Genomic DNA, 22,065 nt, shown 5'->3' with positions numbered 1-22,065 from the left:
ATGGCAATAGACTGAAACACATCAGAGGAGTTGGTGGGCCGAGGAATACAGGTCACAAACTATATTCCTCGGCCAACCAACTCCTCTGGTGTGTTTTCAGTCTATTTTGTAGTATTTTTCTAGCGACCTTGGGAACCTGGTAGAGGCTAGTATGACTGCGTTTTTCAAGTTTTAAACCGATTTCTGCAGTCGTTACCACGTTTGCTTGTCCCTCGCATGACTGAAGACTCCGTGACCAAAGAAGTCCTTCTGTTGACATTTCTTGCCATCCATCAGAATTGTGACATACTTTTAAGACTGTATCAAATCGCTTAAAAGAAACACTAGTCGTCTGTCTATGACACGTGTTGATACATTATAACGACATGTTTTCATAAGGAACACAGGAGGGCCATGGCCCCGTGACCCTCTGTCATCGACTTATATCTTCCATATAAATCTCAATCGTGGCGGCCATACCACATGGGAGGAAAGCGCCTACGTGACTCTAGCGCCAACTAGCGGCAAAATAGACTACTGCAGAAAGCACATTTCAAGGACGGTCCAGCAAAGTGAACTGTTACTTTCAGACTTTTGCTCGCCCTTGTACTTCCCCAACGTATATGGCATAAGGCACACTTATTACCACTCATACCCTTGTTGAAATACCGCTATATTGACCAAGTGATGTTACCCTTTACAAGTGACGTAATGTATATCGAAACCTTAATCGAAAAGATTAACATCATTTGGCGAATGCATGACGCCATTGAACTCTATTTGTAAATACACCTGGCCAGCATGATCCTGTCGATAAGAATTTCGTTTGCACTTTTGACAGAATGTTCCTGTCAATAGACATGTCCTTTACATTTTGCAGAACACAGTGAGTCAATGGGCTTTCTATAAGCTTAACTTAAAGTCACATGTCCTTATCATGGATGAAAAATGGCAAAGTCTAGAAATGCCAAAGTCTAAAGGTAGCAAGGGCAAAATCGACTCGAATCAGAAGAGTGGGAGAGAAGCGTCCGACCTGTGGTTCAAAGTTCGCGCGAAGTCTCAGTAGAACAAAGTTCATAGGTCAGGGGGCTAAGCTTTTTGGGTCATACGTCAGCTGCACCTCATGCACTGAGCTGAGTCATAGTGACTACCAAGACGACTGAAACAGAGTGACTGTATTTGTGAATCTATAATAGTACAGGTACACTGTCTGTTATGTTTTCCTTTGTATAAGCTTGTGTGATGCTTAACAGATATCCTGTCTGCTGAAACTAATTTATTTGACCACGCCCGGATTCAGTATATGCCTATTATATGTGTGGGGAGGGGGTGGTACGTAAAACTGTATTCATTTCACGTTTCACGAAAGCCAATGATTCGTTCTGTCGATTCAAACAGGTCACTCACACGTTAAATTAAAAACGACTACATATACACTCGATATATACTTAAATATTGTAGCCGTTTTGGGCTGTATTGGGGGGGGGGGGCTGGACAGACGATGTTCAGTTACTTTTAGTGAACCTTGTACCTATTATCAATCATTGGTAAATAGGCACCGGGTCACTGGTTACTTTGCAATTCATTATTTTCTTTCCTCTACTACGTTACTGATTTTATGTTTCGTATGGCAATATACAATCTATTAGCCTGACTAAAATCGCGCTCCTAGCGGTCGGGCCTATTGTTGCCGCTACGGAGGGGTCATTAACCCCAGCCAGCGAGAAATAAACACAGGTTAATACATCTATCAATTTGATGTGTGTTGACAGTATCTAGCAAAATACAGTTAGTGGACTAAAAAAGGTACACATATCTTAGAACATGTGTAATCAAAGAAAAACAAACAAGATATACATCGAAACTTTATCGCTTGCAAACTTGATGTATTGAAATATTCATTCAATTAACACCACAAATATTTGTTACTTTTGTCTTTAGCAGACACATTGAATAAGTAAAACCGTTGTAAAGAAATCAAAAGATATACTTTGCCTTATCGATCTTTCCCTTCAAATACTATGAAAGAATTTAAAACATATCGTTTTAGGTCAGTTTCTCCTTCCTCTTCTTCTCCAAAGAAATTCATACGGTCAATGACATAGACAAGACGGTTAATAGTTACGTATACAGACAACTTGTTGTGTATATTACATAATGTAGCAAAAAGCTGGAGGAATCTTTCTCAATGTATTTGAGTGTAATAAACTTAACAGTAGTTTGTCAGGTAAAGGGTGAATATTGTGACTTTGCTTGCAAATGATGCCTTTTTATCTGTTCATAATTTTATGAAAATATCCAATCCCAACAGGTTACGTTGGCATTACGTGTTTCAACTTTTCAGCGCTATGGAAAACAGCGAGGTGATCATCAGAGACCTTCGACAAAACGAAACACAACAAGTCACCGAGATGGTGCTGTCTAATCTTTTCCAAGAAGTAGTCAACCTACGGAAAGCCTCACGGCTTATGATGAAATCAGTGGGCAAGATTTTGGTTATTTGTTTTCTGGTTATATTCTACACAATGACTGGATCTATAGTCCTGTCCGTCGTGTTAGCCCCACTCGTTGCTCTCCTATCTTGCTGTGGGTGTCTGTGGAAGATGCATCAGGGGCACCGCCAGCGGAATCAACAAGAACTGCAGGACATCTTCACCTGGTATGGTAAGACCGGATGCAGGTTTTGGGTTGCAGTCGACGGGCAGAAGTCGAAGATAATGGGAACGGTTGCGTTAGACAGAGTCAGTGACACCAGAGCAGAGCTAACCCGGATGTGTGTCCTGCCTTCCTACAGACGCAAGGGTCTTGCCAGGCGTCTTGTAAGACATTTTGAAGATTTCTGCAAGTCTGACGGAGTCCGGGAGATGTTTATGAGCACCACCGAATTTCATCTCAATGCTCTAAGCCTGTACCAGAAGTGTGGGTATGCCATCTCTGACATATTTGTCATGAGCCCACTTCCAGGGGTAAATGTGTCGATAATAGAGCTATCGAAAAAAGTCCAATAGCCCTTCTTTATACAAATACCCGTCTTTATACTCCCCTCACATTAGGCGCGATTCGATCGAACGACGAGTCTGCGAGCTCTAAATTACGAGGAGGCATGACTCTGACGGGAAGGGGGAACTCTGCAATTTCTTCGTCGGCGTCAGGGTCATGCCTCCTCGTAAATAAGAGCTCGCAGACTCGTCGTCCGATCGAATCGCGCCTAATGTGAGGGGGTATTAACAAACGTTGTGCTTGTCTGAAAGTTCATCTGAGTTGGTTAACTACTTTAAAAAGAAGTTGAGAAAGATGGCTGAAAAGGACTGAGTGGTTCAGTCGAGAATTCTAGTACATGTAGTGAGCCCAATGCTTTTGAGTTGTCGAACAGGTTCACTTCTCCATTAAACATTGTACTAATGTTAGCCATAACTTCTCAAAATGTAGGTTCTGTTGATACCCGTTAACGTTGTTACAATATCAAAGGGGTTATACTTAATTTCATAAAATTATCACATACAGGTATAAAAATATCACATACAGATCTCGTGTAGAACATGCAAGTAAGTTGTGAATAAAGATTCGCTCTCCATTCATCCCAAAGTATTTATTTGGTCTGTTCTCGCGCCTATGAGTTGTTGATAGTGGGTTAGGAGTATCAACGGGATCGATGTAGATACTCATCACATGTGAAGCTTGCACATGAATGGTCGATCTTGGTTACAAGGAAGGTCGTTCCACTGGCCTGGAGCTGGATGGAAAATACAAGACAAACCCTAAATCAGGTCAAATTTCTATGACATAATTACGAATAAATTCCAAGTTTATCTTCGCAAATGGTTGCAATACATGCCACAAGTCAGAATGAACAATTTCATTTGTATGCAGTAGTTACATATTGAGTTGAATCATGAGTTATATAAAACTAACCTGCGTTATTGTAGAACTCGCCGCAGTGCTCTCCTATGTTAGCGTTGTCAGGCTGGTTCGGGGCCCAGTTGGTGAAGGTTTCGTCTGTACCGTCAGACCACACAAATGTCCCCTCCTAGTACAGAGCAGAAAATAGAACAAAAACAGCGTTATGTCGGGGAGGGGCAGAGTTGTGGTCATTTTCGAGATAACAAAAAGGAGATAGAGCATAAAAGCGTCGTGGTTTTTATAGAAGGCAATATGTGCACGATTCAGAGTGCAAAACATAATATGACGCAAATGTATGAGAAATAGACGGTAAACTTAGTTATGTATCTTCGGAGCTTGCGGTTATCAATGCCATCATGAACATAATGAATTCAATACCTTGTACATATCGTTTAGCCCGATCCAGGCCCGCTCAAACGGTGAGATGAAGTGGTACACAAAGGTGTTCTCTTCGCTGCTGCTGATGGAGGCAATATGGCCGCCATACATGTTACACAGGGCTTCTGCCTCGTGCCAGGACATCGCCACTCCAAAGAACCTATTGGGACATGTCATTAGTAAACGCTTGGTTTAACGCTTAGCTGACTATGTTATCGTCGCATTGAGATACATCTAGTATATCGTAAAATATGTTCGTTAAAACGTGTGTTACCTGTAACAGTTTCCGTTGTGCGGGTACCAGTACAGCGGGCACAGATCGGTACAGGAAACTTGTTGAAACTGTTCGATGATCTCTTCTGTGGTTAGATTATAACACAAATGTGGTTATTGATATCCCCTTCTGTACATTTAAAGATTGTAGTGGTCTTCTCCGGAACATCTCAACAAAGATTCGCAAGTAAATATGAATGAGAATTGTGAAGTATTTGACCACCGTTATAAAACACTACATGATTCATTGTCAAATAGAAAATAATGAGAAATTTGAACTACCAGAGGGTAAAAACTGCCCCTCAACATTGAAGAAGGCAATTGATAACACACAAAATGCTACAGTCCAACACATGGCCGCTTGCATTTGTCGACGCTTTGTCTTAATTGAAAATCAAAAGACTACGGTTCACTGTAATTTTATGTCTCAATTGACTATATACATTTCGTACAATCAATACTTCTTTATATACACAGTACTTGTTCAGCTGAAGTTTTCTCACATACCGTGGGAGGTGGTACAGAAAGAGAGATTAACATGTTTGATGAGTCGAAGGTCCTCGGAACACTTGTATCCAAAATATGTAGCCAAACAGCTGTCGAGGTCTGTATTATGTTGTGTTCAATTTTGGACATTGTCCTTAAAATGATATATCACATAAACTCATTGGCTATTCAATGTTAATAGAATAGACCAAAGACCTTTATTGTATATACATACCCACTGGGTTAAGTGTCAAACAAAAGATACGTGAAATATATACAATGTCGACCAACACAAGAATCGTATTATACTAAGTGAGTTCGACTTCTTCTGGCTTCTTTGTGATACTGAAAATGTAGGAACAGCTATGCTTTATAAGCAAAGGTTTTTCTAAATTCATAAGGAACATAAATTTGTCTATATTCCTTAGTTACATAAAGTAGGGCAACATATCATGTTTAGCCCTTTGTATCTTAAGACTTATCTGCCAAAGGATGTTTGTGACCTTTTACTTTTATGACCCACGTGGCCAATCACACATTGTAATTTTTATGTCAATATTAGTTTGATACTAAAAAAGCAAGCATGTTAGATGTTTTTACGAAGTGCACACACACTACATTATTCTCCACGGAACACAAGGTGTGAAAATATGGGAGTGTTTCTGGTCGTAGTTTTTGCCGTGTCCCTGAGTGGATGTACTGGGGGACCTCTGGGGAAAGGTAAGAAGTCAGATCCAAACGTCTTATCATTACAATGGCTGTAGATGTCAATTACAAGGTACACACATTTGGCGTAACTACATGGCTGGTTAACTCCCGTAAATGTTGTAAACCATATTCATATCAGCAGCCAAAATTGCTTGGTTAGACTAGCTATACGTCATTCATTATTTTCATTATTCAAATTCTAGACAAGTAATACGAGGGGCGTGCAATAAGTAATGGTCCTGACCCACTTCCAGTTGTGAAGTTTTGTATGTGTAATAATTCATATCTCTATGGGTTATGTTGCAAAAGACAGCTCTGAACTAATTGTGGTTTCTGATTTACTGGTGTTTGAACTTAGTCAGGTGCGAAATGGACCAGGTGTGAAATGGAACCAGTTGAGTGTCGCGCAGTGATCCGGTTTTTGTATTTGAAAGGACGCACACCAAAGAAGACTTTTGATGAAATAAATGAAACTTATGGTGATGATGCCCCATCATATGACCTTGTAAAACGCTGGCATCCTGAATTCAAACGTGGCTGGAAGTCTGTGGAAACAGCTCCCAGACCTGGTCGTCCCTCTTGTGCCATTGATGAGGCATCAGTTGGAGGACCAACCTGGGGTGTCCTACAAAATCGGTGTCCAGAGCTGCATCAAACGATGGGAGAAATGCATAACTCTGGGTGATTCCTATGAAGAGAAAGACTAATAACTGTGCCAAGTTTCATTAATCTCCTGCTATGGGAAATGGGTCAGGACCATTACTAATTGCACGCCCCTCGTACTCCTAGTGTGTGAACACCTTTCTACCTACACAGATGTCGCATGTTAGAACCTTACATAAGTATGCCTACTTACAAGATAAAAGTGCGAGGCAGTTGCATTTTCTTGTTAGCCTGGATACCATCATGGGCAGCCTACCGGGGCCTGACCTTAATGTGGACTCTTTAATACTGCACTTGGGGAACCGGTGCGGCACTGGTTTGTAGATGACTCAACGAATTTCAGAGATGAAGAATGAATTTTCTAATTTTCTTCCGTTTTGTGAGTAGTTTGTTGTCTTCTAAATCATACTTTTACGCAATATATAAATTACTAAAAAAATCGCCAAAAAAAAAGCAGCGCCGCAGTTAACGAACCCCGTAGTATCGCACCGGTGCCCCAAGTGCAGAGAGTCCACTTTTAAGGAGCCGCGGTAGAAATAGGATGGTATCCAGGCTATTTTCTTGTAATCACAGCAGTATGTATTTGCATGTTGTCATGAGCTCAAGTTCTAATACTAGCAAGATAGATACATACCTCTGTCTCTACTTGTCGATGAGCAATGTCTAATTCTTCCTGAGAGCGAGGATGTATCATTGGAAGAGAGAAGGCGACTGTCTGTTTTGACTGCACATAAGCAGTATCTATTCTGGTAATAAAGTTATGAACACTAAAATGGCTTCTTCCTACAAAGGTTTCCACCAGAACCGAGCGGTGACCTCCTGCCCCCCGTACTGGATCCCGTGGGAGGGCGCCTGTTACCGGTTTTTCGACCACGCCCTGTCCTGGCGGCAGGCGGAGAGGATGTGTGCACTGTTCGCGTCAAACGTCGTGTCCATCCACAGCCCCGAGGAAAACAACTTCGTGTACGGGCTGACCGCACACTACGTCAGGACGTGGATCGGGCTCAACGACATCAACGCGGTACTGGCTATCTCAAAGTTTTTTTAGGAGTGACCATCAAAAGATCTCATAACTTTTGTTTCATTTGAAGAACACGCTAACGTTAAACATTTGACTCAATTATGTGTAATCTGTGAGAAGTGTAAATGTATCTGTGACATGTATGTATTGGCACCCAACACCGCTGGGTTTGCCATGTACTCAGTATTGCATTGTGTGCAACCACAATAAATAAAAAATCAAATTAACGTTATAACACGAAGAAACTGGTCTGATCTGATGGGGGGGGGGGTAGACTTATGTATATGGTGGCCAAGGATTGTAGTCAGCCAAGAGGTGTACATTTGCCATATACACAGGGAGGGGCAGCAACACCATTGTTGAATAGAAATGCACCTCCCTGTTTCAGTGATGGCAGATCCCCGGCAGCCAAACACACTCCTACGCCGGCTTGACTACTCTTTTGATACTATATTATGCCACGGTAGGATCTGCGGGGAGATTATTAAAACCAACCTCCGTTTCCCCTCAGGACGGGGAGTTTACCTGGACTGATGGAACAGACGAAAACTACCTGAAATGGGCTCCGGGACAACCGGACGAGGCTTACAACGGAGAGGACTGTGTGGAATTCTGGGACAAGGGCGGTAAGGACTGTTACTCACACTTGTTGATGTAGGAGGGTGGAGTGGGGGGATTGTATCTGCGTTACATGAAGTAGATTTCCAGCGAGGACACACCCTCAATGTCGGTTATTGCACATGCAAAGTAGCTAACACCCCTGATGGGTGGCAACTTTGTTCATTGAACTCCCACAAGAAAAGGACTTGTAAATTGGTAGGTCAAGTCTAAACAAAAGGTTGTGAATTTGCTTTTGGTATAATAAGGAGCTTTAACCCTATTCAGACCGGGGGGGGGGGCTTTTGAGGCCCGCGCTAACTTCGATGTCCTATAACGCCAGAGCGGCTTATGCTAGAGCCACCAAATTTGGTGAGTTTTCCTGAAATATTGTTGGCAACAATTCCACGAAGTTTGACAAATTTTCCATTTTTTCTTGTTGCCATGGCAACCGTTTGTTGACAGGCAGTTTTGCCAAAAATCACTATTTTTGGTTTGAACAATGTATTTTTCACATTTATTTGCTATATTACTCCGATTTTATAACATAAATAAAATCTTATATTATTTAGAATATCTTTTATAATTATATATACATAAATTATGCTAATTTGATGACGTCATCAGCCCCAAATCCAAGATGGCGGACCGAATGGCCAGATCAAGAATAACACGCTATTTGTAACTACCTGGTATTTTTTCATCAAAAACCATCTAAATGAATGAATTTAGTCTATAATCATTGCCCTTTGTGATTATTTGTTGCAAAAAAAGTATTTAAAAAAATTCACGGTGGTGGATATAATATGGCGGAGCCCAACTCGTATCTTAGATGTGCATGACGTCATTTTATGACGTCATATTGACGTCATTGATGTTGCTATTGACAACGCAAGGCGTAACAAATATTATTATTATGTTATCTGCACTTGTTGTTACATTTTTGAAGCATAACTTGAAGTTTTCTGAGAATACCCCTTTTTCATGGGTTTGGCCAATATAATCAAATTGATGACGTCATAATTACGTCATCTTACGTCAACGTAACGTCAAACGTCACATACCTGTCAGATATTACGTCGACATTATGTCCTAAAAATTTGGTGGCCTTACGGTACGTCGTTCAAGAGTTATAGGACTTAGAAGTGGAGGGCCTCAAAAGCCCCCCCCCCCGGTCCAGGGATGACCAAAAAAGCCCGGTCTGAATAGGGTTAAGAAACAGACATTCTAGATGGTAGTTAACTTGAAATGCCAGTTCGTCACTCAAACCTTGGTGGTTGGACCTTTTGTAATGTTGTAACATGTAGGACAATAGTCGATATCACCCCTACAGTCTTTCGGTATATGTGTGTTTTTTTGTCTTGGCGCTCTCTGGCTGACTTACAGGGGATCCGCCAGCGATTCGGCATGCAAATTGATGGTGGTCGAATGTAGTTCAGGGCCTAAAACTTTAAGATTTTTTTTCTTGGAAAAATGGGTAGAAATTCTGGCAGTTTTGAGGTCAATGTGACTGGGGAGGGTTTCTACCTTCTGATTATGGCCCAACAGCTGAGTTTTGGTGGTTATCAGGGGATATGAAGTTGGGACTATTTCCTGGTTGTGTAAGGGTCTGTTTCCTTGGTTGTTATGAGTTTGAGGGGGTGGTAGGGTTTGGGCGTATTTTTCTGCAAATTATGCCGTATGATTTCTAATGACAGTGGGATTTTATCACAGCTGAGATGAGATGATGGGCTTTCATATGAGGGTAAGTTTGTATGCCAGTAATGTCAGAAAGTTGAGTTATTGGCACTGTCTTTCTGTGCCTTTATGTACACATTTCAATGTGCCAAGGCTTGGCCTGCGTCTCCCCTACACTGTTTCGCTCAGCTACTCAACTTATATCTTTTTTTTTTTTACAGCTGAAGGTGAATGGAATGACCTTGACTGTGGGGCACTCAGGCCGTTCACGTGTAAAATTCATCTGGAGTAAAGTTTAAAGCCATAAACAAAATGACTTCGACTAATAACGTATACGTACTACACGTACAATAAACAATCTTATAACACATGATTTATTTCTCATTTTTTTAAAATTCTTAGCCATAAGTAGTGTTTCTCAATCTGAACTTGAAAGTTCATCTGCGTTGGTAGAGGTAATTCTGAATAGGTAGTGTTTCAACGTTTTTCCTTTAGCTTCTTCACAAGCACGTTAATATTCATTTAAGCATAGCTGATTGGAGACAAAGCTAATCGAAATATACCACTCTCTATAAAAAGGTTAAGTACAAATGCACAACCACAGTTGTCAGATGTAAATCTTACAACTGGGCTAACAATCAACGACTATATGGCCACAAATTCAGACACACGTATAACAAGACTATGCGTTCACTTAGTTTCAGCATGTAAACTGCTTTAGTACCTTTGTTTCTGCGTGTATTGGCGAAATTGAAGGTGAACAGCGAGGCTATGATTCACCAATTCACAAAACCACAATAAAGTAAAAATTAAGTACTGAAAAATATTTCCACATGTACGTTTTGTACCACAGTTTCTACTGCAACGTTATTCTAAAGCACACAATTTCTAATCACAGAAAAGCGATATGTACAAGTGCCTATGTCAAACATTCTCCTTCGCAGAGCCATCCCGCGGCTATACAGTATTCCTTTGGTCGACTCTGCCAATTACCTTGAGGTTTTTAACTCTTGAGGTGCCTTGGTTATAAATATTAACGAGCTTTCCTTATTTGGCACAAGCCAATCAGCGTTCAGATTACAAATTTCCGATATGGCGGCCATACATGTATAAGATGGCAAAGCGTGAACAGCGTGCGCAAAATTGTTCCGCGAGAGGGTGTGAGATTTTCGGTCGGTATTCGGTAATGCCGTGGCTGCCCTCTGTCCACAGATCCAATCGATCTCAAATTTGCTACCTGATAAAGAAATTTGGACTCAGAAAGGACTGGCGAACATTTGTTCATATAGATGACCCACTTTACAATTGGGGGCTTCTTTTTGACATCTTAGTTGTCGCTACACGCATCAAGTACATTGAGGTCGTAGGCCCTCAAGTGTTCAACTTTAATACGCAGCGGTTGTTGGTTTGTACTACAAACCACTAAACAACAAAATGGCCATGGAGAGCGCGACCGTTGCCACTATGACGAAGAACAGAGCCACGCGGTCCATTATCATCGCCACATCCCTCCACTCCAGCTCCACGTGCTCATCCGCTCTTTGCTCCTTGATGTCTTTGACGATGACGTTCACCGCTCGCAGGATTTCCTTCAGGTAGATCAAGGAGTTGGTCTGCATCGCCTCGAGGTTGAAGGTGACTCGCGGAGGCTCTCTCCTTCGGACCCGTCCGGAGCAGTCCCAGGTGCCGTAGTCCCGGGAGCCAGGGTCGGGAGAGTTCGGTGCCGAGCCGCCGAAGGGGAACGTCTGGGTCAGGTCCACGAACGGGTTTGATATCTTCAAAGTGTCCGGGCTGTCGTTTCCATCCTTCTCGTCGTCGTCCTGTTCCGACGAGTTAGTAACGCAGAAGATTTTGGCGAGGTACACGAGGAAGATCTTGCGGATGACAGGGTGTACTGCTTTTGACCCAGGCCTTTGGTAGTACAGGTGCAGGATGATGATGTTGGCCATAGCGGTTAGACCAAGCAGGAAGATGGTTCCGGCAAAGAACTTCCCTGTAATTAGTAAGGAAAGAAGAGGTTAACTCCAGTGGCGTCAAAAGGACATTTGATGGCAACGATGAAGGAACGTTTCAGTTATCAACTTTGATAAACATACATTTGCACTTCACATGGAGCCTCTTTGCACTTAAGGAGACTTCAAAGGTATCGAGGAGATATATTTTATAATCATATAGCCAGGCGCCGTGGATCAGAAGGCTCCATTTCCCCCATAGACCAGGTGATTATGAGGCCATAACCACCTGCTTTTTCCAAGGTTCCCATTGGTTAAAAAATACGGGCATAGGTCTCGTTCTCAGAGTACTGTACATGATTTGTGAGTAGAAGACTTACAACTCTGGGAACGAGAGCCACACATACCGCGAATGAGTGAACAAAATGGCGGCAGTTCGGACGCGTTTGTAGTATATAGAGATAGATCGCAAACAGTGCTGTATACGAAAAGTGCAGGAAGTGCTGGTGAGATTTTATCACCCAGCCACATAGGTAACAAGTTTTGAAAGGTAGGGAGAGCAAGAATCCACCCTGGCCAGCAAAAAAAAGGGCCGGACGAACAAACTGGATCTCGTCTATGGGCTAACGTAATGCGCTCTCCGGAGTCGTCATGTCTAGATATTCGGCAATGTCTATATGATGATAACGTTAATGACCCCCTTTCCTTCGGTGTATACGGTGCCATAATTCATGGCGGTTCCTATAAACCACCTCATAAACGACCTCGTCCGCTACGCCTCAGGGCGGGTCATTAACCCTATGTTCACCTATGAGCGGAACGTTGTCGGGAGTTAGCAAAGAAAAAAAACAGATAAATTCCCACTCGTCAGTTTCGTCAAGCAAGGAGGTCACCTACAATGAAGGAAAATTGTAGTCATCAACCTTCTGAAAAAATAGTCTATATAGAAGACTTCCATATATAGATCCATATCCACATGGAATGATTTGAACTGTAAATAATTGTAAGTATTTGTATGTGTTACGTTATGTCATGTCATGTGTGTAATTTTATGTCCAGGAAGATTAGCAGTGTACAATTCAGAATTTGCATCACAGCTAATGGACAAATAAAGCCTCTCAATGCACACCACACGGCAGTTACGATGAGATGTATATCCCCAATGTACTCACCTATGAGCGGGATGTTGTCGGAAGTCTTCGGCAGGGACTCGGACACGAGCTGCAGGAACACGACCAGGGCCAGCAGGATGGTCATGCAGAAGCCCATCCTCTCTCCGGAGTCGGGCGGCAGGTAGAACACCAGCGGGTTGATGAGCAGCAGGATCAGGCACGGCAGCACCAGGTTGAAGAAGTAGAACATCGGACGCCGCCTGAGATTGATTGAAAACTGCAAAGCCGAAGAAAAATACCACATTGTTATATCACTTTTGTGGCTGTCATTGGTCATCGTTGTTGTCGACGGACGAACAAAAAGAAGACCTCTTCCTGGATAGTATTTTGCTAAGACAACATAAAAAGCTACTTGCATGCCTAGACTTAACAAGATAACTACATGCCAAGACAAATCCTTTCCATGATCCAAAGTTTGCCACAAAGAAACTAACAGTCTGCACGACGTCTTCTTCAAAGTGTCCAAATCAAGACCACAGCATTAGAAATACAACACGTATCTTCCACAACGAAAGCTGCCAGGAGACACGGCGCATAAACAAGGTTCATCAGTACCTTCAGATTAGGATAAGGCTCAGGACAACAGCTGTAGAACTTCTCTTCCCTCCTGACCGGCATGCCCATCAGCCACCACTCTCCGTTATCGGCGAAGTCAGACAGATCTGCCGCGTCACTCGCGTTTTGTAGGTCGACCTGGACACCTGGAAACGGAGAGACACATTCAGGACATTTTCACGAAATATTCAAGAGTTAGACACAGCAAAAAACAACGTTGTGCTTCTTGGGAAGCTTTCAAGACGCGAAAACTGCGAATAGACATGTTTTTAAATTCCCTCTGGTAATAACTCTCGCGCTACATAAACTCTCGCGAGACGCACGGCAACGAGGCTAGTGTATCATGTTGTTGACTCCCATATTTCCATATCGGTAGGGACTACGTGCATTCCGTCATCTTCGACAAGACTCAATAACTTTGAGGATGAATCTAAATTCATTTATTGAATAAGAACATAGACCTTGTTTTACCTGTATGGGTCCAGGATCCGAAGTGAAGAATACAGTGTTGGTCGTCATAAGGAAACGGCCCGATGTCAATCTTACAGGAACTGGTGAACGACGAGGGAGTCAGCCATGACACTTCACCCTCTGACGTCACCTTCACGTTAGTTCCCGGTTGTAAGCCGCCGTCACTCTGCTCGTCTACACTGCAGTGGCGCAATAAACAAAGAAAATTAGAAGGTATACGTAGAACATTGAAATTATGCATACAGCATACTCCAGTGATAAGAAACTCAGTATTCAACATTTGGTCACAGAGCTACACTTTTAGGATCAAAATGAAAAAAAAGAAGAGTTTTAAGTTTCAGTACACAAAGTTGTTCCCCTTTGGGGGTACATTTGTGACCTAAAACAAGTCATAAATCTGATAAACTAGATGTTGATTATTCAAATACAATTCAATCTCTATAACCGGATGAAATCGGATTATTTCTGCCAAACCATTCTTATTCACTGAAGAAGAGTGATGGATGTCGCACGAAACGTACGGAAATAGATCTCCGTTATTTTATCCATTTGTAGAGATTGAACTGTATTTGAATATATATTGTTTTCCTGGATGTCTAACCTTCATAAACATAGATGTTGTTTTAAAAACCTATAGAAGACCTAACCAGAAAATATGGTGGATCCGTACTTATTGTACAGGTAGATGTCCGGTATCCAGATGTCCCTGCTAGGAAACATGATGCTGGATATCTCCCCATACTCCGTCTTGTTCCACGCGAGATACTCATCTTTCCAGTACTGTACATGTGATGAAAGAGACTTGAATTACAAGCCATGCCAAGTTCATCATTTGTATCGTCATATTCATATCTTTATTTCAGGCTGCTCAATTTACAATTCATGATATATGCCAACGACTCATGCTGACTCAACAGAATGCCTTACGGTCCACTTTTTGGGCTTCAATTCTAAAAGCAGCATTCAAAAGAAATGTAGCGTGTGGCACATAGAACAATTTCTACGTTGTAACATTGAACACGAGTCAAAAGAACTCACCACTCTCAGCCAACAGAATGTCTTCAAAACTTGGTTCTTCTCATCCTGAGGAGGAGTGATGATTTAATGATGACAAAATTTGATTTACATTATACAAAGAAACTGATTAGGTATCTAGATCAATAAATAGATGGATAAGTATCTTAAAGTATTTATTTTAAAACTGGTTCCATGACAATTTTACTTTGAATTTGAATATCCCCAGCTGAAATTTTAAAAAAGTAGACAGACACGAACGCGCGCGCACACAAGCACACATGCACACACACTAATCTATTATTTGTACGCTGCCTGCTATCTTCGTGGGGACTGAATGACTTGTACTACGTTTTGCCGCCAGGTAGCGCTTCGGCGGCAATCCAGTCTGAAACGTGACTGAATCTGTACAGTATTCCCAATCCACTCGTCCGGAATCATATAGCCATGAGGAGGGTAGTATATAGTATACAAAAACGTCATCAGTTTATTGGTCTTATATATAATAATTTTCCAATTACTTGCCAACCCCTTGTTATTACCTGCTAACCTGTTGAAGCAGCACGTCACCGGAACGTACTGCGCCTGCGCGAAAAGTATAGACATGCTAAACCTTGCTAAACCCCCGGTTTACTAAAGGGCCGCATTTAAGAAAGTACGTGCGTATATAAGGGTAAAATCCCGTGTACGTTTTACATGAAACCATGTCTCTAACATATACTGTGCAACAAGCGGGATTTCAATGCAACGTTGACCAAACCAAGCCCCAAAACACCAGGGTTCGCGCAGGCGCAGTACGTTCCGGTGACGTGCTTGTTGAAACTATTTTGAGATGTACAACGCTTGTTTATGGGTAACTTACCAAGTCAGTGATTTGTCTGAGTGCCACGTTGAGGTATACAGTGATGCCGTCTTTGTAATCACGAACAGGTCGGACCGACCTCTGATACTTGGCCAACAGGTCTGATCGGAGGCGTAACACTTCGTCTAGACAATGTGCTTCTGAAATATGATAAATCAAGAAATGTATTCACAGTACATGCAAAAACACAGAAACATTAGTTAAAGAGTGCCGAGATAATTTACCACTACGTGTACATAAAAGAAGGTCGTCCATTTGAAAAATCAATATGGCTAGATCTCACGTAGGTCATACATACGGTTTATGTTTTGTTTAATTTTTAACACTTATTTTTCAGAACTACCAATAGCTACGCTTGAGGGTAAGACTTTTACAGCAACAGACCAGAACGAACATATATACATAATCTACAATGAAGTTACATATGTTCCTGACCTATCCGTTTTCAATACAGCCTACTCATGTTTTCATAAATATCAAATGACAGTTTTACAATACAATGCTATTGGACACAGGTGTTAATATGCATTCACATACTGACAGTACAGATATATTGCTATCAAATTTATTAATGATTGAACGTACGTGGGTACGGCATAATGTATTTGGCATAGAAAGCTTTTAAGAACGCTGAATTGATGGATGGTAGCAATCTAAATTATACAAAAGTTGCCAAGTCTTCAATTTCCTTCAGAGCTTTTCAAGCATTATATCCTATCAAAGGGGGAAATCAAGGATGAACTTTCATAATCAAAAATTGACAACTTTATAAAACATGCAAGCCCCCTTGTGGAAAGAACTTAAGTTCCTCACTAGGTGTACTTTAGACACTCTCTTAGGAAACATAACTAATGGCATCTATGAGTTATTTCTCTGGAACATTTGCTGACTTCAAGCAACTTCAGCAAAATGTACTACGGATATAGAAATGGTAATGTCGGTACCTCTGGGTAGACTATCGTCTACTGGGGTTCTGTATCGATCCATAAGTTTTATTAATAAGCAGACGCAGCAGCATTCTTACCAAAAAGGTGTGTTTCTTATAAATATTTGATATCTAGTTATTACACTCTGATCTCCACTGATATTAACCAGGATGATAAGCTTTTTAATATATCCTCCGCGGACATTCTCAAATAATAACCGCTATCATGTTACCGATTTGAAATAGCCATATGGACTCTTCACCCACATTACTGTAAATATCTCCTTTCACATTAAAATGGATGAGTAGAGGGATTGTACAGTATGCACTCCGTAAATCCCATATTTTCAGCTCCATTAGTTTTTAATTAGCTCGGCGCTTTGGGCTATCGAACCGCACAAAGGAAGCAATCATCTATATTACCCAGGGGGCCTGCTCTGCCGTATGAACCATTTAAGAGATTGACAAGATTATCAGTCTCTGAAATCGAGTGCAGACAGGTACTTCAAGGGGCGTAATTAAATAGGACAAAAGAAAATGAGCTGACATACCCCACGAAGCACTTAGACTGAGGGGCAAGATAATACTATGTACATCCAATTGTAGAGCTTTCTGAAGGACAATCAAATTCCGCTGGACTATTACTCCTATTTCTGCAAGATCTATTCTCTTATATTAATCTTGTATTTTGTGTGAAAGACGCTAACGAATCTAGATGTAAGCTACGATTCACATAATTAGGTTAATATTAGTATCGTTCATCGTGGTATTATGGAAATAGATAAATCATTGTTCTTTTTAGCTAACTAAGCGGTTTTTCATAGCAAAATTAACAGGTATTACTGGGGTGGAAATACATGTAAGTATTAATCGAAATATGATAAAAGATTGTCGCCTAGCTGTGATGGTGTGGTAATTTGAGAAGAATCGACCAATTTCTCCTTCCTCTAGTGCTTTCTGCGAATCCCCCTCCCAGGAACATTAGATTGCAAAAACATTCTTGATTAAAGGTTCTTGAAGTGTGGCTATTGCCGGAGACTTAAGGTGCGCTCCCACCGCACTTGTGTCAAGCTTGCGTCACTGCGGGGTTCGAAAGATACTCAACGAATTTCAGAGATTAAGAACGAATTTTCTTTTTTCTTTTTGTGTATTTTGTCGTCTTCTAAGTCATACTTTTACGTATCATACAATATCTACATTATTAAAAATCGGAGAAAATAACAAAATAGTGATGCAGTGAACGAACCCCGCAGTGTGGCCTCTATGCCATCTTATCTTTGGAAGATCTCTTGTATTCTAAGCCAATTATAAGACTCACTAGAACTTTCTTTAAGGGATCAGTTTTACAGCTTACACCAAGCTGTAGATGTGACTATGACATGGGCGATCCCGGTTGTCTTCCCCTTTTTCTTAGAAGCCATGATGCTCGGTTTGGGTCTTAAAGTGAGGTTTTAAGCTATCTAAAAGTCCTACTAAGCAATGGGACAATTACAACTTTATTGCCAATGCAGATATTTTCACGTAACAGTAACCGTGCATTGTATACATTATAGCGTTTCTGTTTATAAGATACCGTACCGAAAAAAAAATTAATAAAAGCTTAAAAAAGATTGCGATCATGTTGAGGAATTCCTTTACAAATTGGACAACAGATAAGCGAAAATATGTGTGTGTGTTTTCTTTACACAAATCACTGAACAAACTTAAGGTATTAACAAATTCCTTGAGGGCGAAGTGATACATTTCCTTGCATCTTCTTAAAAAATCTATGTCAGCATTGCATGCAGGAACTGCGGCAAAATTTGTTTCCAAGTTTCAAACCATAACATAATAATCTAACAATACCGTCTTTTGTTAGCTTAAAGATTAAAATAATGTTCAACAACGAATCAACTTACAAGGTATACATTGTAGATTATGGGCACTTAACAAGGCGATTTTTTATGGAAAAAAATCCGTGAACGTCTGCCTTAAAGCGTTGTATATGAGGAGCAGGAAAGTGGTGTTAGCCATAGTTTTGATTTAGAATTAGTCTTTGTTCTATGGACATGTTATAGATGTCTGTTCCAAACATCATAAGCAAGAAAATCATAGACCTGTTATTTTCCATATACCTATGCATACACGTCTGCAACATTCACAGCGATATATATGACAACTAATAGATAGTAGTGAACAGATTGATATTTAGTAAGAAATCTCACCTTTTTGGCAGAAGAAATAGATGAGTACAAAGACGGCAACCTGAAGAAACCCGGGCGCCATGTCCTGCAGTTTCGCCTGTTGCCGGTCGGGTGTTGATGATGAGAAAGATGGCAACAACCCAACGCTCTGACTTCCCTGGAACACCGCGGTTCCTATTAGGACTGCACACTTTCATCTGTCATTGCATTATGACTGAATTGGAGCTGGCAGGGCATCAATAACGAAATGAACGTAAGAACGCGGCTTTATTGATATTCGACGCGGGTGCAGTACGGGAAATAACTGGGAAATTAGCTCTGGGACTGACTCCGCTACTGGAGGAGAATGATGACAGAAACAACCGCCTTACGCCGGAAGAGCACATACTCTGTGTATGAATAGGGGGGATTCTATTCCTGGATCATTCTAGACCCCCTGAGAGTGCAGATAACTAAGATTGGCGTGTCTTCTCTTAGTTAATCTGTGTTGTAGATGAGTATCATTTTCTGACATGTCTAGCCTTTTCCTGTAGATAGACAGAAGTTGTCACATCACTCACGTGTACATCTAGAGCACCTATGTAAAACGTTAAAAGCATTTTCAACCTACTTATGTCATGTCACGACTTTATTTCTGTATTCTTAGGCCAATAACTTTAGGCCAATACCTTTACCTTTGTAGTGCTTTAAAAAGAAGAGACTGTACGTGTATCAAATCAGAACAAAACACTTGACATAAACTGCATCTGCCATTCCGTCCATATTCCAGTAGTCATAATTTTTAGAAAATACGAATGCATTATGTTATCTGCTTAGTTTCCATATATAGAGCTAGCTACAGGGATAGAGAGATGACCACACTGTGCTGTGTTTCTGGCCAGACTGTGACTGAGGGCCTGTACGTACGTTTTTGGACGAATCCTGGAGCCGACGAATGTTGTAAATCTAGATGTTACCAAGCAGATACACATTGTTACACATACATTGTACCATGTACAACTGTCAAACAGCAAAGTCCATTCATGCTTTTAATACCCTGTCCAATACATGATAGCTCAGTACTATATATGGCTTTGGTGGAAATATGAAAACTATATGACTTTATGTTACAATTTTAAGACCATATATCGGTGCACAAAATAAAGCGCTTACCAACAAGCTTTCGATCAGTCCTCTGATCCTTCTCAAGTTGGCTTTTTTACTCCTCCATTCTCCGACATGTTGATAATATGTACAGCAAACCCTCCTTACCTCCGATGACAATTTTTACAGTTCGCTTGTAATGAATATGAATACGAGACGCCAATGACCATTTCTATGTACTATGATAAGTGCCAGATAGTATTTATGGCCTGTCATCCATTGCGTTCGAAAGTGGTAATCAAATTGGAAACATGTTCCATAAGATGGCCTTATCGATTGAGGCTTTTTTTTCTGTTGAGACCAAGGGATTGAACAAAATGCAACAGTTTTGACGATTATCTAAATATATAGCCCATGTTAACAGAGATATGGATATGAAATGATGATGCTACTCTCTGTATAACATTGTTATGTGTTTAGATGCTTAGTAGCGTCATTCAGTGAGTGACATGTCATACTCGAATGACCCGCAACTGTCTCTTTGATTAAACATAAACTGCGGTTGATTACAAATAGTTTGTTAATAATGAATTGTTTGCAATAAACTGTGGTTATTTCATCAGGGCAAAATCCTTTGGGATCCTTCCCCGCTGAGTATATTAGTTGTAATTTCCATTCGCCATATCTAGAAGATAAGTGAGGTTAACCAGGCCATCAGTTACATTGTTTCATTCGGAATGCAATACCAGACATCTCACAGGGACTTACATCATGCGCGCACCGGAAAGTCGATAGATATTAAGATTTCCGGTCACGATTTCACCGGAGAAAGTTCTCGTAAGCAACATTTCAAAGTCCATCAATCCTTGACAGCATATATACGATTGAGGTTCCGATTACTATTATACCTAATTATATATTGTGGTTTCTGCTTTTCTGCATAGGTCTGTTACTACCAACGACCTGTACCTAGCCCGTCGAGCCATGAATGTACAATAAAGGTTCTCTCATTTATACATTCATTGTCTTTAAAACGTTGCCCAATCCGTAGGGATTTTCACTCACTGACCACTTATAAAAGATGCAGCCGTTGCCCTACTTGCTTCAAACAATGATGAATAGTTTAGTGTGCTCGTCGATCACAACTGTCTATTTGTCTGTTTGGTATTCCATGAGTGCGTATTTAGTGTACATGCATTCATAGATAACTACGATCGAACTGAAGAGGTATAGTTGGGGAAAGTACTAACACAAAGCAACAGAACATAGACTCAGTGCATGATTCTACGCAATTCCCCCTGGGAATACTGAAGCTTCCTGACATGGTTGTCTGGCTTAAGCATACCGCGTTGATGCTTTTTCTAGCATCTATGAAATTCTTTGCAAACGAAGTAGGAGGGCGATTTGAGAGGAAGATTTTACTCTGCTCTCAAGGGGAAATGTTAATGGCCTAATTTAGAAACTATACATTCTTCCATCGGGTGTATACTGTTACAACTCGTGATGTCCGACAAGCAGCTGTATTCTGCACCCGTCATCAAAAAGATATCGTCTTTCCGGATTGATGTGTCATCGCGATGGTTTCTTAGATAGGGAAGATGTCTTGTAATCCTTAATCAAGGCTTTATCACGACATTTCCGGAGTACCTGAATTCTCGTTTCTATGTGTATGCGCGTGGGTGGGGATGTGTGGTTTGATGCGATAATGAACCTCCTTCTTGAAATCAAACCACAAAACAACATACTTCTCGGTGACGGAAATAGGGAAAGTTGCCGTTAGATTTCCTTTCCAACACTTTATTATTAAGGAAATAGTACAATTCTGAATATGGTTCTAAGTCATGTTTAATAACGGGAGCGTTTCAATGGCATATTGTTAGATCTTTACAATACTATGTATATAGATGTATATACACCCACCATACACAAACTCCGCATGTTTTTTCTTAACGTATTCCATAAGAAAGTAAAGAAGAGAATTTCTCTGCTCAGTGACAGTCACTGTGAAGTAGACAGATACGATTCAGAACATTCCACTTGAGGTCACCTAAAGTTCACATCAAGATTAGAGCTTGCTAATTGCTCTCACTACATCATTTAGTCTGTTAAAACGTGCTTTGTTTTACGATCTTTTAAATCTTTCACAGTGTTTCTACGATGTTTTAA

The 22,065-nt window shown here is 40.9% G+C and overlaps 3 protein-coding genes across 3 annotated transcripts; 1 reads left to right on the top strand and 2 right to left on the bottom strand.

Moving 5' to 3' along the window:
- Window positions 1-3,553: 3,553 nt before the first annotated feature.
- LOC118430389 (echinoidin-like) lies at window positions 3,554-5,241 on the bottom strand. The gene is made up of 5 exons (XM_035841243.1): window positions 4,813-5,241; window positions 4,532-4,616; window positions 4,258-4,417; window positions 3,892-4,006; window positions 3,554-3,712 (listed from the first exon to the last, which is right to left on the bottom strand). Exons 1-5 carry the CDS (start codon window positions 4,895-4,897, stop codon window positions 3,645-3,647), a joined length of 513 nt encoding a protein of 170 aa, XP_035697136.1. The 5' UTR covers window positions 4,898-5,241; the 3' UTR covers window positions 3,554-3,644.
- Window positions 5,242-5,601: 360 nt separating this feature from the next.
- On the top strand, window positions 5,602-10,052 carry LOC118430386 (C-type lectin lectoxin-Thr1-like). Its single transcript, XM_035841240.1, has 4 exons — window positions 5,602-5,736; window positions 7,179-7,408; window positions 7,920-8,034; window positions 9,904-10,052. Exons 1-4 carry the CDS (start codon window positions 5,607-5,609, stop codon window positions 9,972-9,974), a joined length of 546 nt encoding a protein of 181 aa, XP_035697133.1. The 5' UTR covers window positions 5,602-5,606; the 3' UTR covers window positions 9,975-10,052.
- Window positions 10,034-19,225, bottom strand: LOC118430337 (neuronal acetylcholine receptor subunit alpha-10-like). Its single transcript, XM_035841166.1, has 8 exons — window positions 18,838-19,225; window positions 15,709-15,848; window positions 14,871-14,915; window positions 14,503-14,612; window positions 13,833-14,011; window positions 13,362-13,507; window positions 12,807-13,023; window positions 10,034-11,675 (listed from the first exon to the last, which is right to left on the bottom strand). The coding sequence occupies exons 1-8, from the start codon at window positions 18,896-18,898 to the stop codon at window positions 11,095-11,097; spliced, it is 1,479 nt and encodes a 492-aa protein (XP_035697059.1). The 5' UTR covers window positions 18,899-19,225; the 3' UTR covers window positions 10,034-11,094.
- Window positions 19,226-22,065: the final 2,840 nt, after the last annotated feature.

Source organism: Branchiostoma floridae, chromosome 14, assembly GCF_000003815.2.
Source record: "Branchiostoma floridae strain S238N-H82 chromosome 14, Bfl_VNyyK, whole genome shotgun sequence".
In the NCBI taxonomy this organism is placed as follows: domain Eukaryota; kingdom Metazoa; phylum Chordata; class Leptocardii; order Amphioxiformes; family Branchiostomatidae; genus Branchiostoma; species Branchiostoma floridae.
Note: the sequence above shows the minus strand (reverse complement) of the source record. Positions and strands in the feature narration are given on the sequence as shown.